The sequence below is a fragment of the Dermacentor andersoni genome, chromosome 11 (genome assembly GCF_023375885.2).
Source record: "Dermacentor andersoni chromosome 11, qqDerAnde1_hic_scaffold, whole genome shotgun sequence".
Taxonomy (NCBI): domain Eukaryota; kingdom Metazoa; phylum Arthropoda; class Arachnida; order Ixodida; family Ixodidae; genus Dermacentor; species Dermacentor andersoni.
In genome coordinates, this window is record NC_092824.1 from 7,974,151 (window position 1) to 7,997,915 (window position 23,765).

At 46.6% G+C, this 23,765-nt stretch overlaps 1 protein-coding gene across 1 annotated transcript in view; it reads right to left on the minus strand.

Annotated features, from left to right (window-relative positions):
• Window positions 1–9,039: 9,039 nt before the first annotated feature.
• LOC126518026 (uncharacterized) overlaps window positions 9,040–23,765 on the minus strand; it is a 39,384-nt gene continuing 24,658 nt past the window's right edge. Inside the window, exons 2-3 of the mRNA XM_050167868.3 lie at window positions 23,299–23,452; window positions 9,040–13,943 (exon numbers count right to left, since the gene is read on the minus strand). Of these exons, the coding sequence (XP_050023825.1) occupies window positions 13,854–13,943; window positions 23,299–23,452 (244 nt within the window). The 3' untranslated portion in view covers window positions 9,040–13,853. The remainder of the gene's footprint in view (window positions 13,944–23,298; window positions 23,453–23,765) is intronic.

Consider the following 23,765-nt stretch of genomic DNA (forward strand, 5'->3'; position numbering starts at 1 on the left):
GATACCGGCAGTCATGCACCTTTGCGGCAGCGCCCTTACCGAGTTTCCGCCTCTGAGCGCCGTGTCATTGACCACCAGGTTGCTGACATGCTCAAGCGTGGCGTTGTGCAGCCTTCCAACAGTCCCTGGGCATCATCGGTCGTCCTCGTTAAGAAAAAGGATGGCTCTATTCGATTCTGCGTCGACTACCGACGTCTGAACAAGATAACGCGCAAGGACGTTTACCCGTTACCGCGCATCGACGACGCCCTCGACTGTTTGCAGGGAGCTGAGTTCTTTTCTTCGCTGGATTTACGTTCCGGATACTGGCAAGTCCCCTTGGCACCATCTGATCGACCTAAAACAGCATTTGTAACACCTGATGGATTGTACGAATTCATCGTAATGCCTTTCGGCCTGTGCAACGCCCCAGCCACTTTTGAGAGAATGATGGATAATATTTTACGCGGCCTCAAATGGAACACATGTTTATGCTACCTGGATGACGTAGTTGTCTTTTCTGCTGATTTCCGAACCCATCTCAGCCGTCTCGAGCAAGTTCTCAAATGCCTCACTGACGCGGGACTTCAACTTAACTTAAAAAAATGTCGTTTCGGCGCCCGAAAGCTCACTATTCTTGGCCACGTTGTATCACGAGACGGCGTTCTTCCGGATCCAGCCAAGCTCCGCGCTGTCACCGACTTTCCGCAACCAAAGAAGTTAAAGGAGCTTCAAAGTTTCCTTGGTTTATGCTCATACTTCCGACGTTTCATTCGAAATTTCGCTTCCATAAGTGCACCCCTGACAGCCCTTCTAAGTGGCGACAAAGAACTTTCCGCTTGGTCACCCGCCTGTGATGACGCCTTCACGAAATTACGCCACCTGCTAACCTCGCCACCTGTCCTCCGCCACTTCGATCCTGCAGCGCCCACAGAGGTCCACACCGATGCCAGCGGCGTCGGACTTGGCGCCGTACTCGCACAACGAAAAGCGGGCTTTGATGAATATGTCGTTGCCTACGCGAGCCGAACTCTGACAAAGGCCGAGGCTAATTACTCTGTTACAGAGAAAGAGTGTTTAGCCATTATTTGGGCACTTGGCAAATTCCGTCCTTATTTGTATGGCCACGCTTTCGATGTCGTCACTGACCATCACGCCCTTTGTTGGCTGTCTACTCTTAAAGACCCATCTGGCCGACTTGCTCGCTGGGCCCTTAAGCTACAGGAGTACGACATCCGCGTCCTCTACCGTTCCGGCCGCAAACACACGGACGCTGACGCCCTTTCTCGCTCACCGGTCTCCGCTGACTGCGCTTGCCTATCCGCCCTTGAGCCCACAGTTACATCTCATGCACTGCGCAACATGCCGTCGGAGCAGCGCAAGGATCCCTGGATCAGTGCTCTCATCAGCGTCCTTTCTGATCCATCCACCTCTTCACCATCTCGCGCTCTTCGCCGCCAGGCTACTCACTTCTGCATTCGCGACGGCCTTCTTTATCGTCGTAATTACCTCTCTGACGGTCGCAAGTGGCTTCTCGTGATACCCCGCCATCTCCGTGACCTTATCTGCGACGCTTTCCACGCAGACCCTCAGTGCGCACATGCCGGCCTCTTCAAGACCTATGCTCGGCTACGCATCCGATTTTATTGGCGCGGCATGTATAACTACGTCAGAAAGTTCATTCGCTCCTGTGCTCAGTGCCAACAACGAAAATTACCTCCCGGACAAGTCTACCCGTCACAACCCCTTCCCTGCCCTCGTCGGCCCTTTGATCGTGTTGGTATAGACATCTACGGACCGCTACCCTCCACTCCAGCAGGCAACCGCTGGATTATTGTTGCAGTGGAACACTTGACCCGCTATGCTGAAACAGCTGCTCTGCCGACTGCCACCGCCCGCGACGTTGCATCGTTTCTGTTACGACATTTCGTTCTTCGCCACGGTGCCCCTCGCGAACTTCTGAGCGATAGAGGCCGCGCCTTTCTTTCCGAGGCTTTGAAGGCACTACTCGACGAATGCCGAATCGTTCACCGCACCAGTACAGCGTACCATCCGCAAACTAACGGCATGACCGAGCGCTTCAACCGTACTCTTGGCGATATGCTCTCCATGTACGTCGCCTCTGATCATTCAAACTGGGACCAAGTTCTCCCTTTCGTGACGTATGCGTACAATACTGCGACCCAAGCAACTACTGGTTTTTCCCCTTACTTTCTCCTATACGGACGAGAACCTTCTACTACTCTCGATACCATTCTGTCATATACACCTGACGCCTCCGAAAGTACTCCGCTATCTGAAGCTGCTCGTCATGCCGAGGAATGCCGCCAGCTTGCCCGCTCTTTTTCCACCGAGGACCAGTGGCAGCAGCAATCCCGTCAACCTGCCGGCCGTTCTGCACCAACTTTTTTGCCTGGCTCTCTCGTATGGCTTCGGGTACCCGCTACTACACCCGGCCTCTCCTCAAAACTTGTCGCAAAGTACCTAGGACCCTACCGCGTTCTCGAGCAAACGTCCTCCGTCAATTACATCGTAGAGCCCCTCACGCCATCGACGGACCTACGCCATCGCGGCCGCGAACTTGTCCACGTCTCTCGCATTAAGCCGTACTACGACCCAATCGTAGTCTCTTCGCCTTAAGCCGCCAGGATGGCGCCTTTTTCTGCGGAGGGCGATTGTAACGAAGAAGAGTAGCCGCCTGCGCCACAGCACCATCGCCACCGGCATGAGCTCGTGGTTGCTGTCTTTCGCCGAACGCTTGTGACAGCTACCCGTTCGCGCCCGTTGCTAATAAATCTCTTAGCAGGTGTAACGTTCAGGGATAAGAAAAGAGCAGATTGGGTAAGGGAACAAGCGCGAGTCAATGACATCTTAGCTGAAATCAAGAAAGAGAATTGGGCTTGGGAAGGACATGTAATGAGTAGGGAAGATGACCGATGGTCATGAAGTGTTACGGACTGGATTCCAAGGGGAAGGGAAGCGTAGCAGGGGGCGGCAGAAAGTTACATGGGCAGATGATATTTAGAAGTTTGCAGGAACAACATCGCCACAATTAGTACATGACCGGGGTTGTTGGAGAAGTATCGGAGAGGGCTCTGTCCTGCAGTGGGGGCAACCAGGCTAATGACAATGATAAAGAGTGTGTATATATATATATATATATATATATATATATATATATATATATATATATATATATATATATATATATATATTGTGACGCTCTTACGTGCATAGTGGGTTCACGCCTCAACAAACAGTATGCGGGGGCACCGAAGAGTGGTGAACGAAGACGACGGGTGGCTGGCTAGAATCTCGGCAGGCACTCAGCTTATCAAGGCCATCGCATGTAACGCTACCCGGCTTCACAGGAACGCCTATCGTAGGCGAAAATATAGTTATATATATATATATATACATATATATATTGGTACCTCAAATACCCCACTTGGGGTTTTACATTAGGGGCAGGCATATTTTGATCATATTTTCAATGAATGCCTTGAACGATGAATAACTGGAGTGGTGCACCGCTTCAGCAGGCAGATGATTTCAGTCTTTCGCTCTTTGTACGAAGAAAGAGTTCAGATGAGGGGCGGTGCGAGTTGGAGGGGGATAAACAGCGTTTGAATGACTATGACGGGATGAAGTGCGATGTGCAGGCGTGTAGTCGGTCTGATGAAGCAGTGAGTGATAAAATTTGTAAAAGAGGCACAGTCTTGCTGTTTTGCGGCGCTGCTCGAGGGTTGGAAGGTTGAGAGATTACCTTTTAGTAAGGCTAATGTGGTAAGACTAGTCAAAATTAATGAACCTTGCTGCACGATTCTGTATGGGTTCTAGTGCTGTTGCCAGGTTAGATTGGTGTGGGTCCCACACTGAGCATGCGAATTCCACTTTGGGTCGAACGATTGTTAAATATGCGAGTAGTTTTGCTGAGGGCGGAACAAGACGTAGATTACGGCGCAGGTGGCATAGTACACGATTGGCATCATTGGTAACGCTGCAAATGTGCAAGGACCAACCGAGGTTATTGGACAAGTTAATATCTAGGTACTTATAAGAAGTCACAGCACATATTTCCGAACCTGCGATAATGTAATTAGCTGAAATAAATTATTGGCGACGATGGAAAGTAAGTAGGGACTTTTTTTTTTTTTTTGACGTTGAGGGACATTAGCCAATTATTACACCGTTTCAATGACGCTAAGGTCGGACTGGAGAGCGCGGGAATCAGCGTCGTTAATATTAGGACGATATATTACACAATCATCAGCAAATAAACGAATTTTGAAAGAAGCACCTATCGGTAAGTCGTTAATGTATATAAAGAAGAGTAGTGGTCCCAGGACTGTACCGCGTGGCACGCCGGAGATAACGGGTGATAAATTAGACGAGCATTGGTTAGCGTAAACGAAGTGTTGACGGTTAGTCAGAAAGTTGCGTATCCATTAGAGAACATAAGGGTTAAGATTAAGACCTGATAGTTTTAGGAAGAGCCGTTCATGAGGAACCTTGTCGAAAGCCTTTTGGAAATCTAGGAAGAGGGCGTATGTATGGGTATGTTTTGATCAAGATGCGAGCTGATGTCATTAACGAATAGAGCTAGCTGAGTCTCGCAGGACATGCCTTTCAGAAAACCGTGTTGATTAGGATTAAAGAAATTAACGGATGTTAGGTAGTTTACAATATGAGAATAAATTATATGCTCCATTAGTTTAGAACAAACACTGATAAGGGAAATTGAACGGTAATTGTGGCGCGATGACGATGACACTTTTTTTTGGTACTGGAATTATCTTACCTATTTTCCAGTCTTGCGGCACCACTCCAGATGATAATGACTGCTGAAAGATATGGCATAAAAATACGCTAGTGATGTGCGCAGTGTTCTTAAGCATTTTGGAATTGATTCCATCGATGTCGGCCGAAGATGTTAATTTGAGGAAATCAATTAGCTTGGTGATACCATATGCTACGATTGTTATGTCTGGCATTGTTGGATTGTTGAGGTAAGGACAGTCTGAGAGGCCAGTGTTAAGTTCAGGAGTGAACACGGAAGAGAAGACAGAGTTTACTACTTCAGATACTTTGTGGTCTGGAACGCGGTTATTGTCGTTTCATATAATAATAATGCTTTACGGTTATTTCGGTTAATGTATTTCCAGAATCGTTTGAGATTGTTTTGCAGCATGTTAGGGAGTGTTGTTGAGTAGAAGGTTCGTTAAGCTGTTGGGGCCAAAGAATCAAACTCCTTTTCACTGATGTAATATTTTTCCCAGGCCGGAGCGGTATTGGAATGCTTGGCTTTACGAAGCAATCTTTTCTTGTTATTGTTTAGTCTTTTTAATGTGTTGTTGAACCATGGGGACGAAGGTCGCTCTGTTAAAATGATAGTTGTTATACAAGTCTCAGTGAGTTCGATCATTTTATTTTTAAAAAGCGTCCAGTTGGTGTCTACTGTGCGCTTCGGGAAATGTATAATGTACCAGTTGTAAAACTCGGTTAGTGCATTGTTGATGCTGATGTAATCGCCTTTATCGTAAAGTGTTATTTTCTTTTTTCATTTCTTGCACTGAAGTATCTTCCAGGATAATTCTGCATGCAGTAGTGAGTGATCACTTAGTTCTGGTAGACGTGTTACAGAAGAAACACTGTCGAGATGGGATGCTAAGATAAGGTCGAGTATAGTTAAGTATAGTATAGTCGAGTATATAGATAGAAATAACCCAAGGGACGCCATTCAGAGCCAATATACTGCTGCAACACCACTCCGATGGCCCCACTGGAAGCATTTACCATCACTCTAGTCGGAGCGTCAGGACAGAGATGTACCAGCAGAGTTGCTTCAGCGGTGGCGTGCTTAGCAGCCAAAAAGGCAGCTTGAGCCTGAGGCGACCATGGTATTGACGAAGACTGGCTCCGTGGCTCTTCAATAGGCCGGTGATCGGCTGCAGTATGACTGTGCAGTGTGGAATAAAACAGACGAGACTCAAGAACTCGCGAAGCTGGCGAAGTCTTGGGCACCGGGAAATTCCTAACAGCCTCTACGTGGGATGGTAACCGAAGGATGCCTAGTGGCGCGAAAGACTATGGCCCACGAAATATCCCCTTGGACGTTCCAAAGACGCATTTCTGTGGGTTCACGACGCGGCCATGCCGTTGCAAAAGCTGGCGCAGGCGACGCTCGTGGTCTTTCGCAATGGCGCTAACGATTAGCGTGTCATCGATGTACGCGATGATTGGTGGCAAATCTCGTGTCCCCTCAGCGATAAAGCGCTAGAACGTTTGTCAGGCGTTGCGCAATCCAAAAGGCATGCGCACAAACTCCGAAAAACCGAAGAACGTCGTGATGGCAGTCTTGGGAATGCCGTTTAGGTTTAACTGTTATCTAGTGGTACGCCTTAACCAGATCCACTTTGCTGAAGATGGTGCACCCATTCAGAAAAATGTTGAATATGGGAAAGTGGGTAGCTGTCATGCACAGTTTGCACGGTTGTCTTTACACCAGCGCCAATCATTCGGATCCTTTTTTGATACCAAATGCAGCGGCGAAACGTAAGGATTGTATGAAGGACAAATAAAGCCAAGTTGCAGCATGTGCTCAAAGTCCCGTTTAGCGATGGTGAGACGCTGGCCGAACAAGCGGCGACGACGGGAAAATGCTGGGGGACCACGTGTAATTATGCGGTGAGCAACCGTGTGGTTATGAGGCTTGTTCAATTTGCAAAGACGTGGCCTCAGGCAATTCGGCCCAGATTCTGTGGTAAGCGTTTGACGGCCCAAGTTTGTGAATGCCAGTGGGGCAATCAACTCTCTATAGAAGTCCAACGATCGGCAGGCAAGTAGTGTCATCAATGAGTCGTTGGTGCCGCATGCTTACGTCAAGGATGTAGAAAGACAGGAAATTCGAACCGATGATGGGATGGACGACGTGAGCGATGACGAAAATCCAGCGGGACGTGCGTCGTAATCCGAGTTCAGTGGTACGTGAACAAAGCCGGTTTCTCGCTATGGTAGAGGCGTCAGTGGCGCGGCGAGGCTGTCCGCGAGGCTTCGAATGACGATCATTTCTGAATGGGAGCACTGTGTCGATAAGGAAACGTATGCCCGCAAACCTGTCCCTAATTGCAAGAAGGCTCGAGGGGACGGCTCACGTGCGGCCGTCAGTGATCGCTCCTTGTCGTTTCCCGACCAGGTGGTGTGCATTTCCTAGCACGATGTGCAAAACGCAGGTGATACCAGCAGGTTCGCTGGAAGCTTGCTCTTCTGTCGTGAGAGGACGACGAAGCACGCGGGATTGAAGAGTGCTGACGTCGTCTGGGGTCGTGAAGTGAATCAACGGAAACCCTGAGGGCGTCAATACGCGCTTCGAGCTAGGCGACCGCTGAGGTCTCAGGCGTAGCCGCGATGGCAGAAACCAAAGGATCTCCGAAGGAGCAACAGCCTCGTGGATCTTATCGGCGAGCTAAGCTATGCGGTCTAGCGTCGTGTCAACATGTTGGATAACGCGCTGAAGGAAAAGTACCTTGAGCAGGCCGCTGTGGGCGTTGACGTTACCTTCGCCCAAGAGCTGCCGCATCCGGTGCAGCATTTAGGAGTGGCATCTATCCTCAAGTTCTTCCCTGATCAAGAGTTATTGCAGCCGAGTGGGTTCCGAAGGTACGGTAGGCATGAAGATCTTCGCCTTCAGGCGCTCATACGGCTTTTCACAAAAAGGCTGCCCGATTACGTCGGTGAGGCGATTCACTACTTCGGGTGGCAGTGACGAGATCACTTGAAAGTGATCCGTTGCTAGAATTGCGCCGCATACTCTAGAAACCACACCTGGGGATCCTGCATCCAAAAGGGTGCCAGCTGAAATCGCACCTTTGCGATATTGGGGAAGCAAGGGCTTGACTCGGTTGATGGGCTTGACTCGGCGAGGACTTACTATGCAGCATCGTTTCCAGGTTCGTTCACGTTCCAGTCCGAAGTCATCGCTGTAGAGCACGAAAGGAAAAGCGACCGACACATAAGCTTCAGAGCCGATACTGGAGCTTAGCCCCACTACCTTCTTTGTTTATTTCGTTGTTCTTGTGAGCGTTCCGCATCGTAGCAGATGGGAGCGCTACAAGATAAACCAATTCCAGCTATTTTTGTCATTCCCGTATGCTTGCTCATGCTACATAAATGTACTCGGGATACTTTCAGTTAACTTATGTGTGTACATTTTGATGTGTTGATTACTAATTGCAATAACATATGGCCACTGTTTTTTATGATTGTTTTGTGTGAAGATATGCCTTCTCGATTCTTTTTTTTAGCAATTCAGTGCGTGTGTGTGTGTGTGTGCATACGCGCGCGCTTCGCTATTGATAGGAAGTGCCTTGCCTGGGTGTTAGTTGGTATGGCATGACTGTATTACAGCGCTAAGGTGGCGCATACGAAGGCACTGACGCGTGAGCACAAAACACACAAGGACCTTGTGCCCTAATAACCGTTTATTGATTCGCTTACGCTTATCGTACATGTTTTACAGATAGTCAACGCAGATGTGTATAAAATGCAGCTAAAAATATGCGTGTCGGTGCACCGCAAACCGTTTTAGATAGAAACACTGTCAAATCCCTAAATGGAAGCTTACGCCCAGGACGATGACTTGCGCGATATCTTTAAAAGACGTGCCTGGTGCGTGATGTGTGCTTTCATGTGCGGTTGCATGCCGATTATTGTGTAATCAGCTTCCTTTTAACTACGTATTTGTACAAGCCTTTGTACACGTGACCTTTTACTATCTGCTAAACGTATCATCAGAAATAACAGTGGTCCTAGGACAAAACCCTATGACACGCAAGATAGTACCTGTAAATTGTACGACCTCTTTCTTTCTTTCTTTCTTTATTGTTTCCTCAGACACAGTCTAAGAGCTGCCTTTTCTGTATCAAAAAACTGCATGCGTTTTTAAGTTATTTGCTTGTTTTGTCGTGTTCAATGCCGAAAAAAGCAGCCCTAGCCCCGGATCCCTTACTTCGCTGAAAGAAGTGGAAGTCAGTACGGTTGTTCAACAAAACGAAAGCAGGCTTGTGTAAACACATCTTGTTTATTTGCCTATAAAAAAGAAACTGCACAAACGCAATGGCACATCGAACCCTTCGCAGATCAAGACGATTACTGCAATGAAGTTTTGATTATTCGTATAAGTGCGGCCACAAGATGCAGGTTCATTATGAAATTGTATCATTAACACGCAATACAATAGATAGAAGGCAGTCACACAAATGACAAACGCTAAAGCCGGATGGCTTGGAAATGAAACCATGCTAATTCCTCTTTAACATAGTCTAACTTGAGTTTCGTATTCGTTTTGGCCATCGCACAATATGGAATGCTGTGCACTGCGTACTAATACGAAGGAACGAGATGAACAAGAAGGATGCGGGGTCAAGAGAAAGAAAAGCATTCAAGCCAAAGAAATTCGACCCTGCACGTGATCGTGGGGAGGTGGGTTTTAGTGTACTTCAATCGCTGTGCCCTCTGCACGCTCTTTCGATAAAAACGAGATCCGGCAACGAATTACGGCTCAAACACGCGCACATTTCAACGAAGACGATAAATGCATACGTTATATTAGCTCTCATACACGACCAAGGTGGCACAAACATATCGGGAGAAGACGGAGTGTTTACCAAGGACCACGAACAAGTGTGGCTTCATTAAAACCTACCGGTATCAAGAATAACTAGGCCGAGTCAAGCAGACATCTGGATGCATGGCAGTGCAGAAACCATCGACGACAACGACGATGACTGTCAGTGTAAGCGATTAGCCGAACGCTTCATGAAAGGGACTCGCACCATTAAAAGAATAACCAAATACATTTATTGCAGTGAGGATATTTAGGTTGAGTTTCTTGTTTCATTTCATTATTTCGTGGAGAACGGAGCCGTTAATCAGCATACCTATAGCGGTAGCAGCTAGAGCGTCTCAGAGAGCTACAAGGGTAGACAACGAACGCGCATGCGTCGGCGAAAATTCCAAGCACGAAAACGGGCAAAAGAGACAAATAATAGCACTCACTTTAAATAGCAAAAAGGGACGGCTTCATGAAGAGGTGACTTGCGAAAACTTGCAGCGTAGCGCCGTGTTTCCTGCTAGTTTCTTTCCTCCATAGTATACCAACTCTAACCACGACCCCCACCCAGTGGTGAAGAGCTTGCACCACTCACACTCGTGCACAGCACACCAAGCAGAGGAAGAAACAAAGGCATCCCCCCTCCCCCATCTACACACCTGCTTGCCCACAGGAAGACTGCTCGGTTTGGCATTAACTTGTCGGCCATCGCTTGTAGCGCATGCCGCTTACTCCGCAGGCATGTCAGCATGTCACAGTCATCATGTCATAAAGAGAAAGGCGAAATGTTACTCAATTAGAGCCGCATATTTAGTACTTATTTTCTCGAAAGTTTCATTGCCACTGTGTACGTGATGAGTGATCTCATCAAGCCATTTTACTAGTGGCAATCCACCGTAAAGATTTCGGTGCGATAGTGCGTCCATGGTTTCAGCATTAGTGCATGATCTCTATATTGGGCTTTGCACGACCCATATGACCTAAATTGTTTTACACTGGCCGCGCACACGGATGCATGTCACTGTCGACAGCTCCGACTTATTTAACAGGCAAGTGTAACTGTCACGCGCATTCCTTAAAGCCGTCAGCGTTGCGAATGTAGTTGGTCCTTCGCCAACATTTTAAACTTTCGTGAAGGTTACGGCGGACTAACGTACTTAGAATGGTCCGGACGCAAACGTGGTAATAAAATGAAGTGGTGAACAAGGGCCGAACAACAGATGTCGATGGAGTCAACAGTTAGACATTTGGGCTTCTCCTGACAAGTCTATTGTGGGAACGTTGGCTCGAGCGGCATCCTTTGGTTGAGCACAGTTAATCTTTTAAGCGCAAATTCTTTTTATGACCCTCGGCATTGCCTAGATTATTAAAATGCCCATTCTCACTGAACAGAGCAACTAAAGGCGCTAGTTTGTCCATATCGGTCAGCTGTGCCAAATGCGGAAACAAAAACAAGAGACGATGGCAAGACGCGGCGAGCGCTCGTCGTGGCCACGGCGTCTTTTCTGTTGGTTTCGTGCTCGTTCCCGTTTTAACGCAGCCAGGCCGTTATGAAATACAATCGCACTTGACAATACGTAGTACAACGACACGCACAAGACGGAATTAACAGATACAGGTCTTGCACCCGAACAGCAATACCAAAGCAAAGCTCATCTAAATGCTCCCGACAACTTGCACTCACTCTGGAATGACAAACTAAATGCTAATAAGGCATCGACAAAGTGCACAGTGTAAAGCTGACGTCTGAATCACCTTTAATGTGTGAAGTGCGCACGCTCTGTTCTCGCGCAACGAGAAACGCATGCTGAACCACACTTATCTCTTGGCGCACAGCTAACGCACGCACCTGTCTATTGGAGGCAACTGGGCTAATTCATGCGTTTTAAAAGGCTAAGACAAATTTCAACCTCTTTAAAGAAACAACAAATAGAGGAGACGGAGCGCCGAAAGAATTCGCTCACGGGTGAGTTGTTACATTTCCCTGGAATGCCAAATTGTGAAAAGCAAAAAAAAATTAAAAACCAGAACAAGAAAGCACGAAACGACCTGGACAGGCGCTTTCCACGTCGTTTTGTGGACTTTCCATCGCGTCTTTCTTTTGTTTTCTTTTTTTCGCCGCACAGCCTTAACGCTGAGTGCTCAGTCCTGTCACTTTCTTCTCGTCTGTTGTATTTGATTGACTTTAATTATTTGGTGCTGTTGTTATCTAATACCTCATGCACCACGACACAACGTCAATGTGCACTGTACGGTAACGACTTTGCACACTTGCCTCATTCTTGTTCCTACTGCTTTATCACGCACGCAGTGTCAAGGCAACTAAGCAATGTGAACGAACCGTGGGCCGCCGCCACCGCATTTCTTTTCACTTCAGTTGCCCGGCGCTAACGTGATAATGCATCAAACACATTAGTGCTTGGACAGGTAGCATGGCAGTGATATCTCGAGAAATGCTGCTGCAATGGACGAATATCTTAAACATGCAAGTTCGAGCGTAAAGTTTTCTCCCAGCACGCGACAGCATCGACATCGACAAAAGAAAACCACCGCTCAATACCGGAGCGCTATCAAAGAGGATTACGAATGTACTGAAAACTGTCCCTACACAATAAGCAGTTACCGAGATCAAATCGTAATAACCATATTCTCTGGAACGACAAAGGTTCAATGTGGACCATGACGATGAGACACGAGAAAGTGACGATGCATCTTTTGTTGCTATTGGGTGAATGGTCCCGGTTTGGAAGCTTGACAAAACTAAAGCGCTCGCATAGACAGTTCATCGAATTGCACACAAGCACAAACAAAAACTGTCACACTTCACTGGCTGTTTGGTTCCCCCAGCGCAGTTAGTGAGAGAAATCATTATGAACGCTGAACTGTTAGGTACGCGCTGTACGCACATAAGCTGCACGGTTTTCCTGGGAAACATTAACAGAACCACAGTGCAACCAGAAGAACTTCGCCGTCCATCTGCAGAAGCATGCAAGTCGTCTTGCACAATAATTATCTCACGCATAATTTATCCATCTGCAAGATGCGCGGACACATCGCCGTGAGTTAGCTCTCAGCAAGGTAACCCCTGTTGAGTTCACCCTTTATTCCTGGTGGATCTTCGCGAGCGGAAAACCATGGGCGTTTTTCAGCGCACAATGCCATTTTTTTATTTTTTTTTGCTAGCATTAAGCGGCTAAATTTCTCGTTCGATTCGAGGTGAGGTGTGCTTTCTTTATGCGTCACCCGTACATGAAAGAACGAACACGATTGGCCCATTTACAAGCTCATAAGCGGTGATAACAGTAAAACGACCCTGTAGCGTAAAATGATAAGATTGTTTATACAGCATCCGTATAGTCGAATTAAAAGTTGTGCACGGGTCGTATTATCATTATTTTTCTACTTTGTCAGTGGGCCATGTGAAGCCGTGCCTTCATGATTATCAGTAACCGTTATTTGCTGCGACTCGTAATAAGAAATAAATCGTAGGAAAATAATTTTACATAATGTAGGCCGTAATGCCTTATCATTCATTCTCGCCACTGTCTTTCTCGATGCAGTGGACTACCTTTCTGCGTGCTCAACGCCGAAGATCGCCCAATGTTCCCTCCTTTACACGGCCCTTCAGCGACACGCTAACTGCAAGTCGTCGTATCGACTCCTTCCGGCACGCACTACGCATTTCGAAAGGAGCGGTAGCTCGCGAGAACATGCGCTGGTGCTAAGGAGCTCGTCGTCCAGATAACGGAACGCAGGTATTGGCATCAGCATGCGTGAAATTTTCTTTGTTGTCGTATTGGCTAGTGCGCGATCCGCGACTGACGCAGTTCAACGGGACGGCGAGGGCGGCAGAATGGACGGGAGGCAGTACTCTCCCAATGACGGCGCACTGCGGCGGAAGCCAGAGACTTCCGTCTGCCAACCAGTAGCGCGGTCACCTGGATGTGCACGTGCGTAATGCTTGTGTGAAACCCAGAGGACTAGAGCACAGCCTCCAGCGCCTGCGCGTGCCTCGTCATTACCACTTCCGTTCAAAGTTACTATACAACGGGAACGAGATCGGTGAAACTTTCCTAGGGCTTGGATTACACGTGGCTCAGAATCAACACATCAGGCTTAAATGACGATCCTATGTTTTACACACAAACAGCGCACAACGTTTTGGACTTGTACGCTCCCAATTCAACATCGTTGCTTTTGTACCACGATCTTCGAAGGACCAGAGATAAAGGAAGATCTGCGGATGCTCCCAGGATGCTCAGGCTCAGACGTCCGTCTGTCCCCGGTGCGTCTTGTACTCCGGCACAGGCGACGGCGTCTCGGGCTCCCGCACTTTCATGTCTTCCATGGAGATCTGGGAGAGGAGACGCGAAGATACAGATTCAACCTAATGCCTTTTTAAACAAAGTGATCCACTTACGTGAACGCGGAACGTGTATTACGTGAAACGTTAGCCACGAGTTGCAACTACGCAAAGGTTTCTTTTTTTTTTAATTACGGAGCTTTAAATATTCTAATGCCTTCTGTCAAACTGCCAGCTCTTAATAGCACTCAATGAGGGTTGCACTTTTCTCTTACTTAACCGGACATTGAAATCTAATATATTTCGACCGGAAACACGTGTGAGTGAGCGCACTTGAGCGCCGCCCATTGCCGCACCGCACGTGTAGCCGCCGCGAGAGACCCCGATGCTCGCTTTGTGGTCGAGCGTGAAACATTTCTTAAATCTGTTCCATCGTTTGCGGTGTTTGTTATGCAACGCTTAACTCGGCGGTCTTTTCCAGTATTTGCACGGTCGACGAGGAATACTGCTTTAATTACATCTCGCTGTAGAGAGTGACACACACACACACGATGGCGGTTGTATGTCGATCAGGTCGTACTCGGAAGTGTCATTAAGTGTGATAATTTGAAAAACAAATAATAATAATAGTAATAATAATAATAATAACAAGAAGAAGAAGAAGAAGAACAGCAATAATAATACTAACAATAATAATATCAGCGAATAGGCATGAACAGGAATAAAAAATCACAAAACAGACTTTCGCAAGACACACCCTCTGAGTCAAGCAGAAGCGCCTCAGTGGCACAGCGAAAAACTATCGTTAAATGTCCACGACGTTACGTAGGCAGGAAGCTGCCCTCTGATCGCGAGTCGGTCACACTTGTTTGTCGGCGATTTCAATGATCGCGTGGCCTAACTCATAAATACAAACAAGTGCCAAGCCCACATTATGGCAAATTAGTTTTTAGAAAGACATTAGGAACATCAATAACTAAAATATAAAGTAAACAAGTTACTTGGAAAAATAACGAAAAAAATATTTTCATCCACCAGAGGGCAGTGTACCAAGTTGCAAAGGAACACGCACCTAGAACACGCACCTATAAAGCGAGATATAAGAAGGAAGAAGAAGCATGTGCTTGCTGCGGTAAAGCTGGGGAAACTGCGGAGCATGTTTTATTAGAATGTGAAGACGTCTACCCAGCGGTCGATTTAGGCACCACTGGCCTCCTTGAAGCCCTTGGGTTCAGAGGGAGCAGTGGTAAAGCAAACATGTCCGCAATAGACATTAGTAAGAGGCGACTGGAGGATTGGTGAGACACTCGCCCCTCTTTCTCGCGATATATCATTGGAATATATCACCAAATGAAATCGTATCAGCTCTAAGTCACGATGATTTCCTACGAAAATTAAAACAGTATTTTAACGTACTAACATAGTATTCTCTTGCTCATTTGTTACAGACATCATTGTGTTGTTGCGCGCCTTTTTTCTTTTATTTTTTAGTTTTATCCTACTTTTCTTCCTCACCATATTTTGATGTTCCTTGCGCAAATGGTTTTGTTCTAGGTCAGCACACAGTCACTTGTACTGCATAACATTTTTTCTGCTTGTGCTTTTCATTTTTTCATTGTTTCATCTTCATCTGCTGGTATGTGCACGTCTTTATCAAGTGTTTTTCCTTGTATAAAGTGACCAAATTACGTTGATTTTGTGTAACACCCATTTTAAATCTATATGTATCTCCAGCGTTTAGGATTTGTCGTTGTATTGCTCTTACTGGTTTTTTTTTTCTTGTTTTTCCGCTTGTGTTCTTTTTATTGTAGCATGCATTATCTGTTTAAATGCGTATACTGTATATATTACTAATTCATTGTAACACCCCTATGTAATGGCCGCATGGGCCTTTAGGATACTTAAATAAAAAAAAAAACATTGTGGGGAGCCGGGGCTAGGCCAGCCTGGGAAATGATATGCCCCAAGTACTCAACACTGGGGGCCAGGAAAATGCACTTTTCCAGCTTTAGGCCTTTTCACTTTAAGCCGGCACCCTCCAGCCGTGCCAGGACGTTGTGCAGGTTTTGCAGGTGGTCCCCGTCGTCGCTGCCAGTAACCAGGATGTCATCCAAGTACACCACCATGTGCCTCAAGCCCCTGAAGAGGTTGTCCATCTGCCTCTGAAATGTGGCTGGGGCAGAGGCCACGCCAAAGGGTAAGCGCCAATGTTGTCGATATTGTGACATACTTCCGGGAGGCATCCTGGAGCACCAGCTGCTGGTAAGCATCTCTGAAGTCAGGCTTGAACTTATGTCCACCGGACAACGCTGACTAGAGATCATCAATCCGGGGCAACGGGTACTTCTCGACGGCAGCGACGGAGTTGATGGTAACCTTGAAGTCCCCGCAGAAACTGACACTGCCATCTCGCTTGAGGACTGGTACAATTGGAGCGGCCCATTCAGACGTCTTGACGGGCACCAGGATGCCCTCGCGCTGTAACCGTTGCAGCTGCGGGGTGACTCCATCCTTCAGGGCGAACGGCAGTGGGCGAGGCTTGAAAAAACGTGGCCGGGCTCCCTCAGGTACATAGATGCCAGCCGTCGTGCCGGCGAATGTGCCCACCCCTGGCTGGAAAAGGGACTTGAACTCGATTAGGAGGCTGGCGACGTCTTTCACCACATGCAGGCTGGTTTCCTGGTACTGTAGCAGACGAACTCCCAGTGCATGAATACAATTTCGGCCCAGCAGCGCCGGCAACGACCCCTTGGTTAAGTAAAGGGGAAGGGTTGCCTCCCTGTCGCCAAAGCGAACGCTGACATGTTCCTGACCCTACACCTGCGAGAGCTATCCGGAGTAGCTGCGCAGCATTACGCCCGAAGCCTCGACGGACACACCGGGGAAGGTACGCTTGAACCGTTTCCCGGCCATGACAGACACGCTGGCCCATGTGTTCAGCTCCATGGAAAAGGGGTGCCCGCAGATTTCGACGGTCAGCATGTACAACACATACGACGGTGCAAAGCCTGTGTGCCACATGTCGCAAATCGGCGGGTCCTCGGCCACGAAGTGGAGACTGGCCGCGGAAGAACTTGAACCTGCTGGCGCACGCCCCCGCCGCGTACCTTTGCGACGACTACCCTGGCCGCGGGCTTGTGTGGTACCTGGGCTTGAACCAGGCTGCTGCTGCTGTTTGCTGTTCGTCCTCCCCCTTCGGCATACACGTGTCAGGTGCCCAGTTTTCCCGCACGTGAAGCATTGTGCTCGAGAGAACTGGCACTGTGAGGGGGAGTGAGCACCACCACAGCGACCGCAGGTATTGCCCTTTGTCGCCAACTTGTTGACCGCCGCTTCTGCCGGCGGTGAGCCAGTGGCACGGGCGATCTCGCCGGAATCCTTGGCGGCACCTTCCATTGCCAGCGCTGCCTTTACGGCGTCGTCCAGCGAAGGATCGGGAAGCTCCAGGAGTCGCGTCTGCATGGCGGTGTTGTTGATTCCGCAGACGAAACGGTCCCGGAGCAGCGAGCCCAGCTGGTCCCCGAAAATGCAGGCACTCGCTAACCCTCGTAGAGCAGCGACGAACTGCCCAAGGGTCTCTCCTTCCCGGCAGCTCCGGTTGTTGAAGCGGAAACACTCCATTAGTGTGTACGGTGCTGGGTTGAAATGCGAGCGCAGTATGGCGAGCAGCTTACCCAGCGTCTTAACATGCGGCGTGGCTGGCTTGAGAAGGTCGAGCAGTAGACTGAATTGCAGGTCCCGCAGCTGGCCAGGAAAATGTCCCGCTCTTTCGCCTCGGGTGTGTCGTTTGCTCGGAAGAACACTTGGACTTGTTCCTCGTAAATTGGCCAGGCGGACCCATCTCCCTCGAGCGGTTGGAGCCTTCCGTACAGCGGCATGGCGGCAGCAAGGGGGGCCGTGTTTCGCTGCTCGCGGTGGCATGGGACGATCCGTGTGTACTCGTCAACAGTGTCACGATTCGCCCGATTTCATGATCAAGGGAGGGCTCGAGGCACCCTCCATTATACGGACGCTCCGCAGCGTGGTGGTGATGAACGATGACTGAGCCCGAGCAGCTGTGCTCGTCGGTGTTTATTGCGGTGCGGTGACCATTGTTGCCTACTGAGCCTGGCAGGCCACCGAGCCTGGCAAGCCAACGAAGATTATGCCCGAGGGGGCGTCACAGGCTTGTTACAGTTCCATCCCGGCAGTATTTCGAGGGGGGCGAAATATAAAAACGCGCGTGTACTTAGCTTTAGGCGCACATTACAGAATCCCAGGTAGTTAAAATTAATCAGCAGTCCCCCCACTACAGCCGTGTCTCATTATCAGACGGTGAGCATTTAATTAATGTTATTTAAAGGACTTGTACTGCATGCGTAGTTTCGTGCTACTCTTGCATGGATGACGATCTTTCTTTTTTCACGAAGTTTCCGACACCGTGCGGCCTTCCCCAGAATCGTTTCCTCATATGCTCTGAAATTTTCTATGGAGTTCAGTCGAATTTCTGGGTCGTCGCGCTATATGTGCCTGTGCAATTTTCATGCGAGACAGTCAACCGTCGGTACCAAGAGCTCCGTATGCTTCGAACGGCCGTTCCGAAAAAACGTTTCCCCCTCATACGTTTCTTCATCTTCTATCGTGCAGCTCAATTCCATGAAACTGTTGTATTCCTTGACACGATTTCCTACAGACATGACGAACGCGTGCAAATGTTGTTTCGTGTACTTAAACGTTAATTTGAGGTTGATATTTAAAGTGAAGTGGGCTGCTACGTTAGATTCGGCTCATAGAAATATATTAGTAGGCCAAAGAAAGAACGTAAGGTCATCATGCGTTTGTGTGCTTCTCCCCTACTTCCCGACGGATCCATGACACGGTCAGAAGACGCATTGCTTCCGTACACAGGATGATCGATGCGGTCTCGCCAGGCTCTTTTTATTATTATTTTTGGACAACACCGAGAAATTTCTTTTTTTTTTTGGCTACGTACAAAGATTTTAAGGAGGAAAGTTTTATTGAGATCCCTTCGGCGATTGATCAGTGTATTCCAGCTTTTCATATGTTGTATCCGCCATCTTAAAAAAAAGCAATAGCTTCCGAAAATCATAAAATGGCGGCAAAATGGGTATCTCCTGTGATATCCAAATTCAGGAAGATCACCCATTGACAACAATCGCGATAAATAATCGGAGCATATTCTTTTTACTTGTTTTGTACGTCTTTCAATGCGTTCTGCTTGAATAGTAAGTCTTTCAAGAGCTGAAACGCCGCATTTACAAACGAATTATTTTACAAATTACACGCAGAAAAAAACACTTATACACATTTATAAGCTAGGTTCATCAGACATACAAGAGGTTACTAACTACAATTACTTGCGAGTCACCATTACTAACAAATTATCATGAAACATTCATACATTCATGGAACATTCAATTCGATTTATTTTTTCTAAATTTTCGCAGAATGGTTCTCCCATGGAACTCGTGGTAAAAAATGTCATACACTTACTAGGTTTACGAAGAAAAAAATTGCGCCTTGACTTTTTTCAGCACTTATTAGTAATTAATTATTAATTGAGCAAATCAATATATATTAAGCCTTAACAACCAGACATACCGGCACCACCAAGCTCACACTTTAACCCCATACTTTGCACATACTGAAGTGCTACTCGATGATGTACCCGTTTGTACCTGCTACTGATTGACATGTGCTAATTTTTTCTTGTGTCTATTCAAGTGTGTTTGTACACACGCTGCTTGGGCCTCTGAAAAGCCCGCAGTATCGTATGAATAAAAAAAAATATTATCAGTCAACGAAACGAGATAGCTAAATGTAACCAACTATCAATACGTTAAAGCATTCAAAACAGTAAAAACTTGTACTACATCATAATTGACTCTGGAAGAGAGCACGACAATATGAACTGCAGTTCGAAAACCTGTGTAAACGAAAGAAAAATTTCAAGCAAGCTGTAAATAATATTTCAGTTTGTGAATTTTCAACATACGTCGCACGGCAGAGAATCCACTTTTGATTATAGGTGCGATTCCAGTAATAAATACCTCTTCAGTTTATTTTATTGTTAGACCCTAGCAACTCAACAGGAGATGCTGCTGGTCCGCCTTCTCTTCCAAAAAAAAAAAAGCTTGAAAACCTCAAAGTGGCTTTGTTAGCCATGTATGCAGTTTAAGTTTCCATTATTCTTATACACTCTCAGGGTCTTACATGTGCGTTTAGGCAAGATATCGTCCCTCTCTGCAGAGGTTGATGGCTTCACATACCAGTTAGTGAGTGTTGCTTTAAGATGTCATGCCTGGTGAACCTATCGATCACTTCTGTGTAATCCGACTCGTACAGGTATGATGCATTCTAAGATTTTAGCTTTGAGGGTCACTGAGTTGTACACATGATGATTCATTATTTTACTTTTATTAATTTTTATTAATCGTATCATGAGAAGCCAACAAACGAAGACGCCAAAGACAACATAGGGGAAATTACTTGTACTCACAATTTCAATAAAAGAAATGATAACTTAGTAGCAATGAAAGTGGATGAAAAAACAACTTGCCGCAGGCAGGAAATGATCCCAAGTCGCGTGCGATGCTCTAATCAATTGACCTACCGCAGCGCCATTTCCCCATCCACTTTCTTGTATCATCAACATCAGCATTACCATCATCATCATCATCATCATCATCCCATTTTATGTCCACTTCAGGACGACGGCCTCTCCGTGCGATCTCCAATTGCCCCTGTCCTGCGACAACCGATTCCAACTAGCGCCCGCAAATTCCCTCATTTCACCGCTCCACGTAGTCTTCTGCCGTCCTCGACAGCGTTTCCCTTCTCTTGTTACCTATTCTGTAATCCTAATAGTCCAACGGTTATGTAACCTGCGCAATACATGACCTGCCCAGCTTGATTTCTTTTTCTTAATGTCAATTATAATATCGGCTAGACCCGTTTGTTCTCTGATCCAAGCCACTCTCTTTCAGTCTCTTAACGTTATGCCTAGCATTCTTCGTTCCCTCGCTCTTTGATCGGTCCTTAACTTGGTCTCAAGCTTCTTTGTCAATCTCCAAGTCTCTGCCCCATATGCCAGCACCGGTAGAATGCAATGATTGCACACCTTCCTTTTCAGTGATAATGGCAAGCTTCCACTCAGGAGCTGACAATTTCTACCGTGTGCCATCCAACCCAATTTTATTCGTCTATGAATTTCCTTCTCATGATCGGAGTTGCCTGTGATTAGTCGACCTAGGTAAACGTACTCCTTCACAGACTCTATAGGCTGACTGGCAATCCTGAACGCTTGTTCCCTTGCCAATCTATTCATAATTATCTTTGTCTTTTGCATAATAATCTTCAGCCCCACTCTTACACTTTCTCTGTTAAGGTCCTCAATCAGTTGTACTCGTCTGCAGTGTTGCTGAATAGAACAATGTCATTGGCAAATCGAAGGTTGCTGAGGTACTTGCCGTCGATCCCTACTCCTAAGCTTTCCCAGTTTAATAGCTTGAATACTTCTTTCTTCGAAGTAAGCAGTGAATAGCATTGTAGAGATTGTGTCTCCCTGCCTGACCGCTTTCTTTATAGGTATCTTCCTAATTTTCTTGTGTACAAGGTAGCTGTAGAATCTCTCTAGATATTTTCCAATATATTTACGTAAGCGATCTGTACTCCTTCATTACGTAATGCCTCCATGACTGCTGGTATCTCTACTGAATCAAATGTCTTTTCGTAATCTACGAAAGCCATATAGAGAGGCTTATTGCACTCTGCGGATTTCTCGATTACCTGATTAATGACACGGATGTGATCTATTGTAGAGTATCCCTTCCTAAAACCTGCCTGTTCCCTTGGTTGACTAAAGTCCAGTGTTGCTGTTGTTCTACTGGAGATTATTTTGCTGAATATTTCATATAATACTGGGAGTAAGCTAATGGGCCTATAATTTTTCCATTATTTAACGTGTTCCTTTTTGTGTATTAGTATAATGTTTGCATTATTCCAGTTTTTTTGGGACTCTTGCAGTCGATAGACACTTCGTATATAGAGCCGCCAGTTTTCCAAGCATTATGTTTCCTCTATCTTTGATTAAATCGACTCTTATTCCATCTTGTCCTGCCGCTCTTCCTCGTTTCATGTCTTGGAAGGACCTTTCGACCTCATCGCTAGTTATAGGAAGAGTTTCGGTATCCTGTTCATTGCTGTTTCTAATCGAGGTATCCTGACTCCTCTGGGAGTCTGGGAGTCTTAGTCAGCGCCTACACTCACAAACCTTGGCGGCGGATGTGGAACATCCTTTCTGCCGCAGGCGTCACGAGTACGTAATTTTTCTGGGTGAAGGCAACTGGTCAATAAATCCGCACATGCTACCTCAAGGCATAAATGTTGCCGGTTTTGAGACCCTCGTTAGGTAAGAACAAGAAGATACCTGCGCAATGTTGTTTTTCATCCACTTTCATTGCCATTAATTTATCCTTTCTTTTAATTCAAGTAGTAAGTACAATCCCTCCTATGTTTTTCTTGCTGTCCGTTTATTGGCTGCTCTTGATATGATATGATATATATATATATATATATATATATATATATATATATATATATATATATATATATATATATATATATATATATATATATATATATATATATATATATATGCATGTATGTATGTATGTATACGCAAGAAATATACTATCAATATGCACTCAGACAATGTAGACTGGCTCATTTACAAAAGGTTATGTATTACTTATTGCAGCGTTGACAACTCTTAACAGTCTATATACAGGGTTTCCCTGCGAATGTTCAGGGTTCCCCTGCGGACATTAACCAGAGCTAAAAAATATGCAAATGCCACGTAGCTGGACAGAAGAAAGGAAATATTTGCTGTCCCTTGGAGATACTCAAACTATTTTTTTTCCTTCCACCTAATTAGATAATTAGCCCTATATAATTGATCAAATTCTCAAATGTTAGTTATATGAAAAGTGTCAATGAGAAAATTACAGAGCGACATGAAAAGCTCCCGATACAGCTTTCTGTTCCTCAATACGTACTACAGAATGTGTTTTTCCGAGCACGAAAGAAGCCCGCGAATACGGGCAAAATGCCTCGAGCGGCCAGTCGCCCCGCATCTTTGCGTGCATTTGCGAGGCGCAAAGATGCGAATGTTTGCAGACAAATATTTTATCTAAGGATGCATCTTTTAGAACTGCGTACATTTTAGGGCGTCTTGGCAATCAGGAGACTGCTTTCCACTTTAGCCTTGGATCGCATAGGCAACGCGAGATGTAGCTTTCAACTGCGAACAAATTTCACATATTCAAGTTGCCAATTCACAGTGACCAGGTACTAGCGTCCATATTAATCGCTGACGCATCACATAGTATGTCCGTTGCGCACGCACCATGACCTCGGCTGAGTTGGACCTTGGCGGTGGCCTGGATCGCTTTTTCCTCCGGAAGCGGGACAGCAGAGGGCACGGGTCGTACCCGCCCGGCAGAGGGTACGAGCAGTACATGGCGCAGTAGATGCCCTGCACAACGATCGTCGAAAGCACCCTGCACGAAAGAGAACGCCGGCATTCAGCACTTCCGCACATCGTCACTCGAGCCAGCCTGCGCTTCTTTAGGTCCGGCTAGGATTGAGTAAGCACCCAGACCTGACAAGCAGAAATAGTGGTCGATTTTTATACATTATTTTTATAATATCTCAATGGCTTGTTTATTTATTTTATATATTTACATAGATAATCTACATCTACCATACAGGCCATCACTGTAAGGGGGGGGGGGAGTAATTATAACAAGTACAAAGCGTAATTTTTTCACAGGTCATAGGGATACTCAAGGTTCCAAGAACCGGGACATTGCG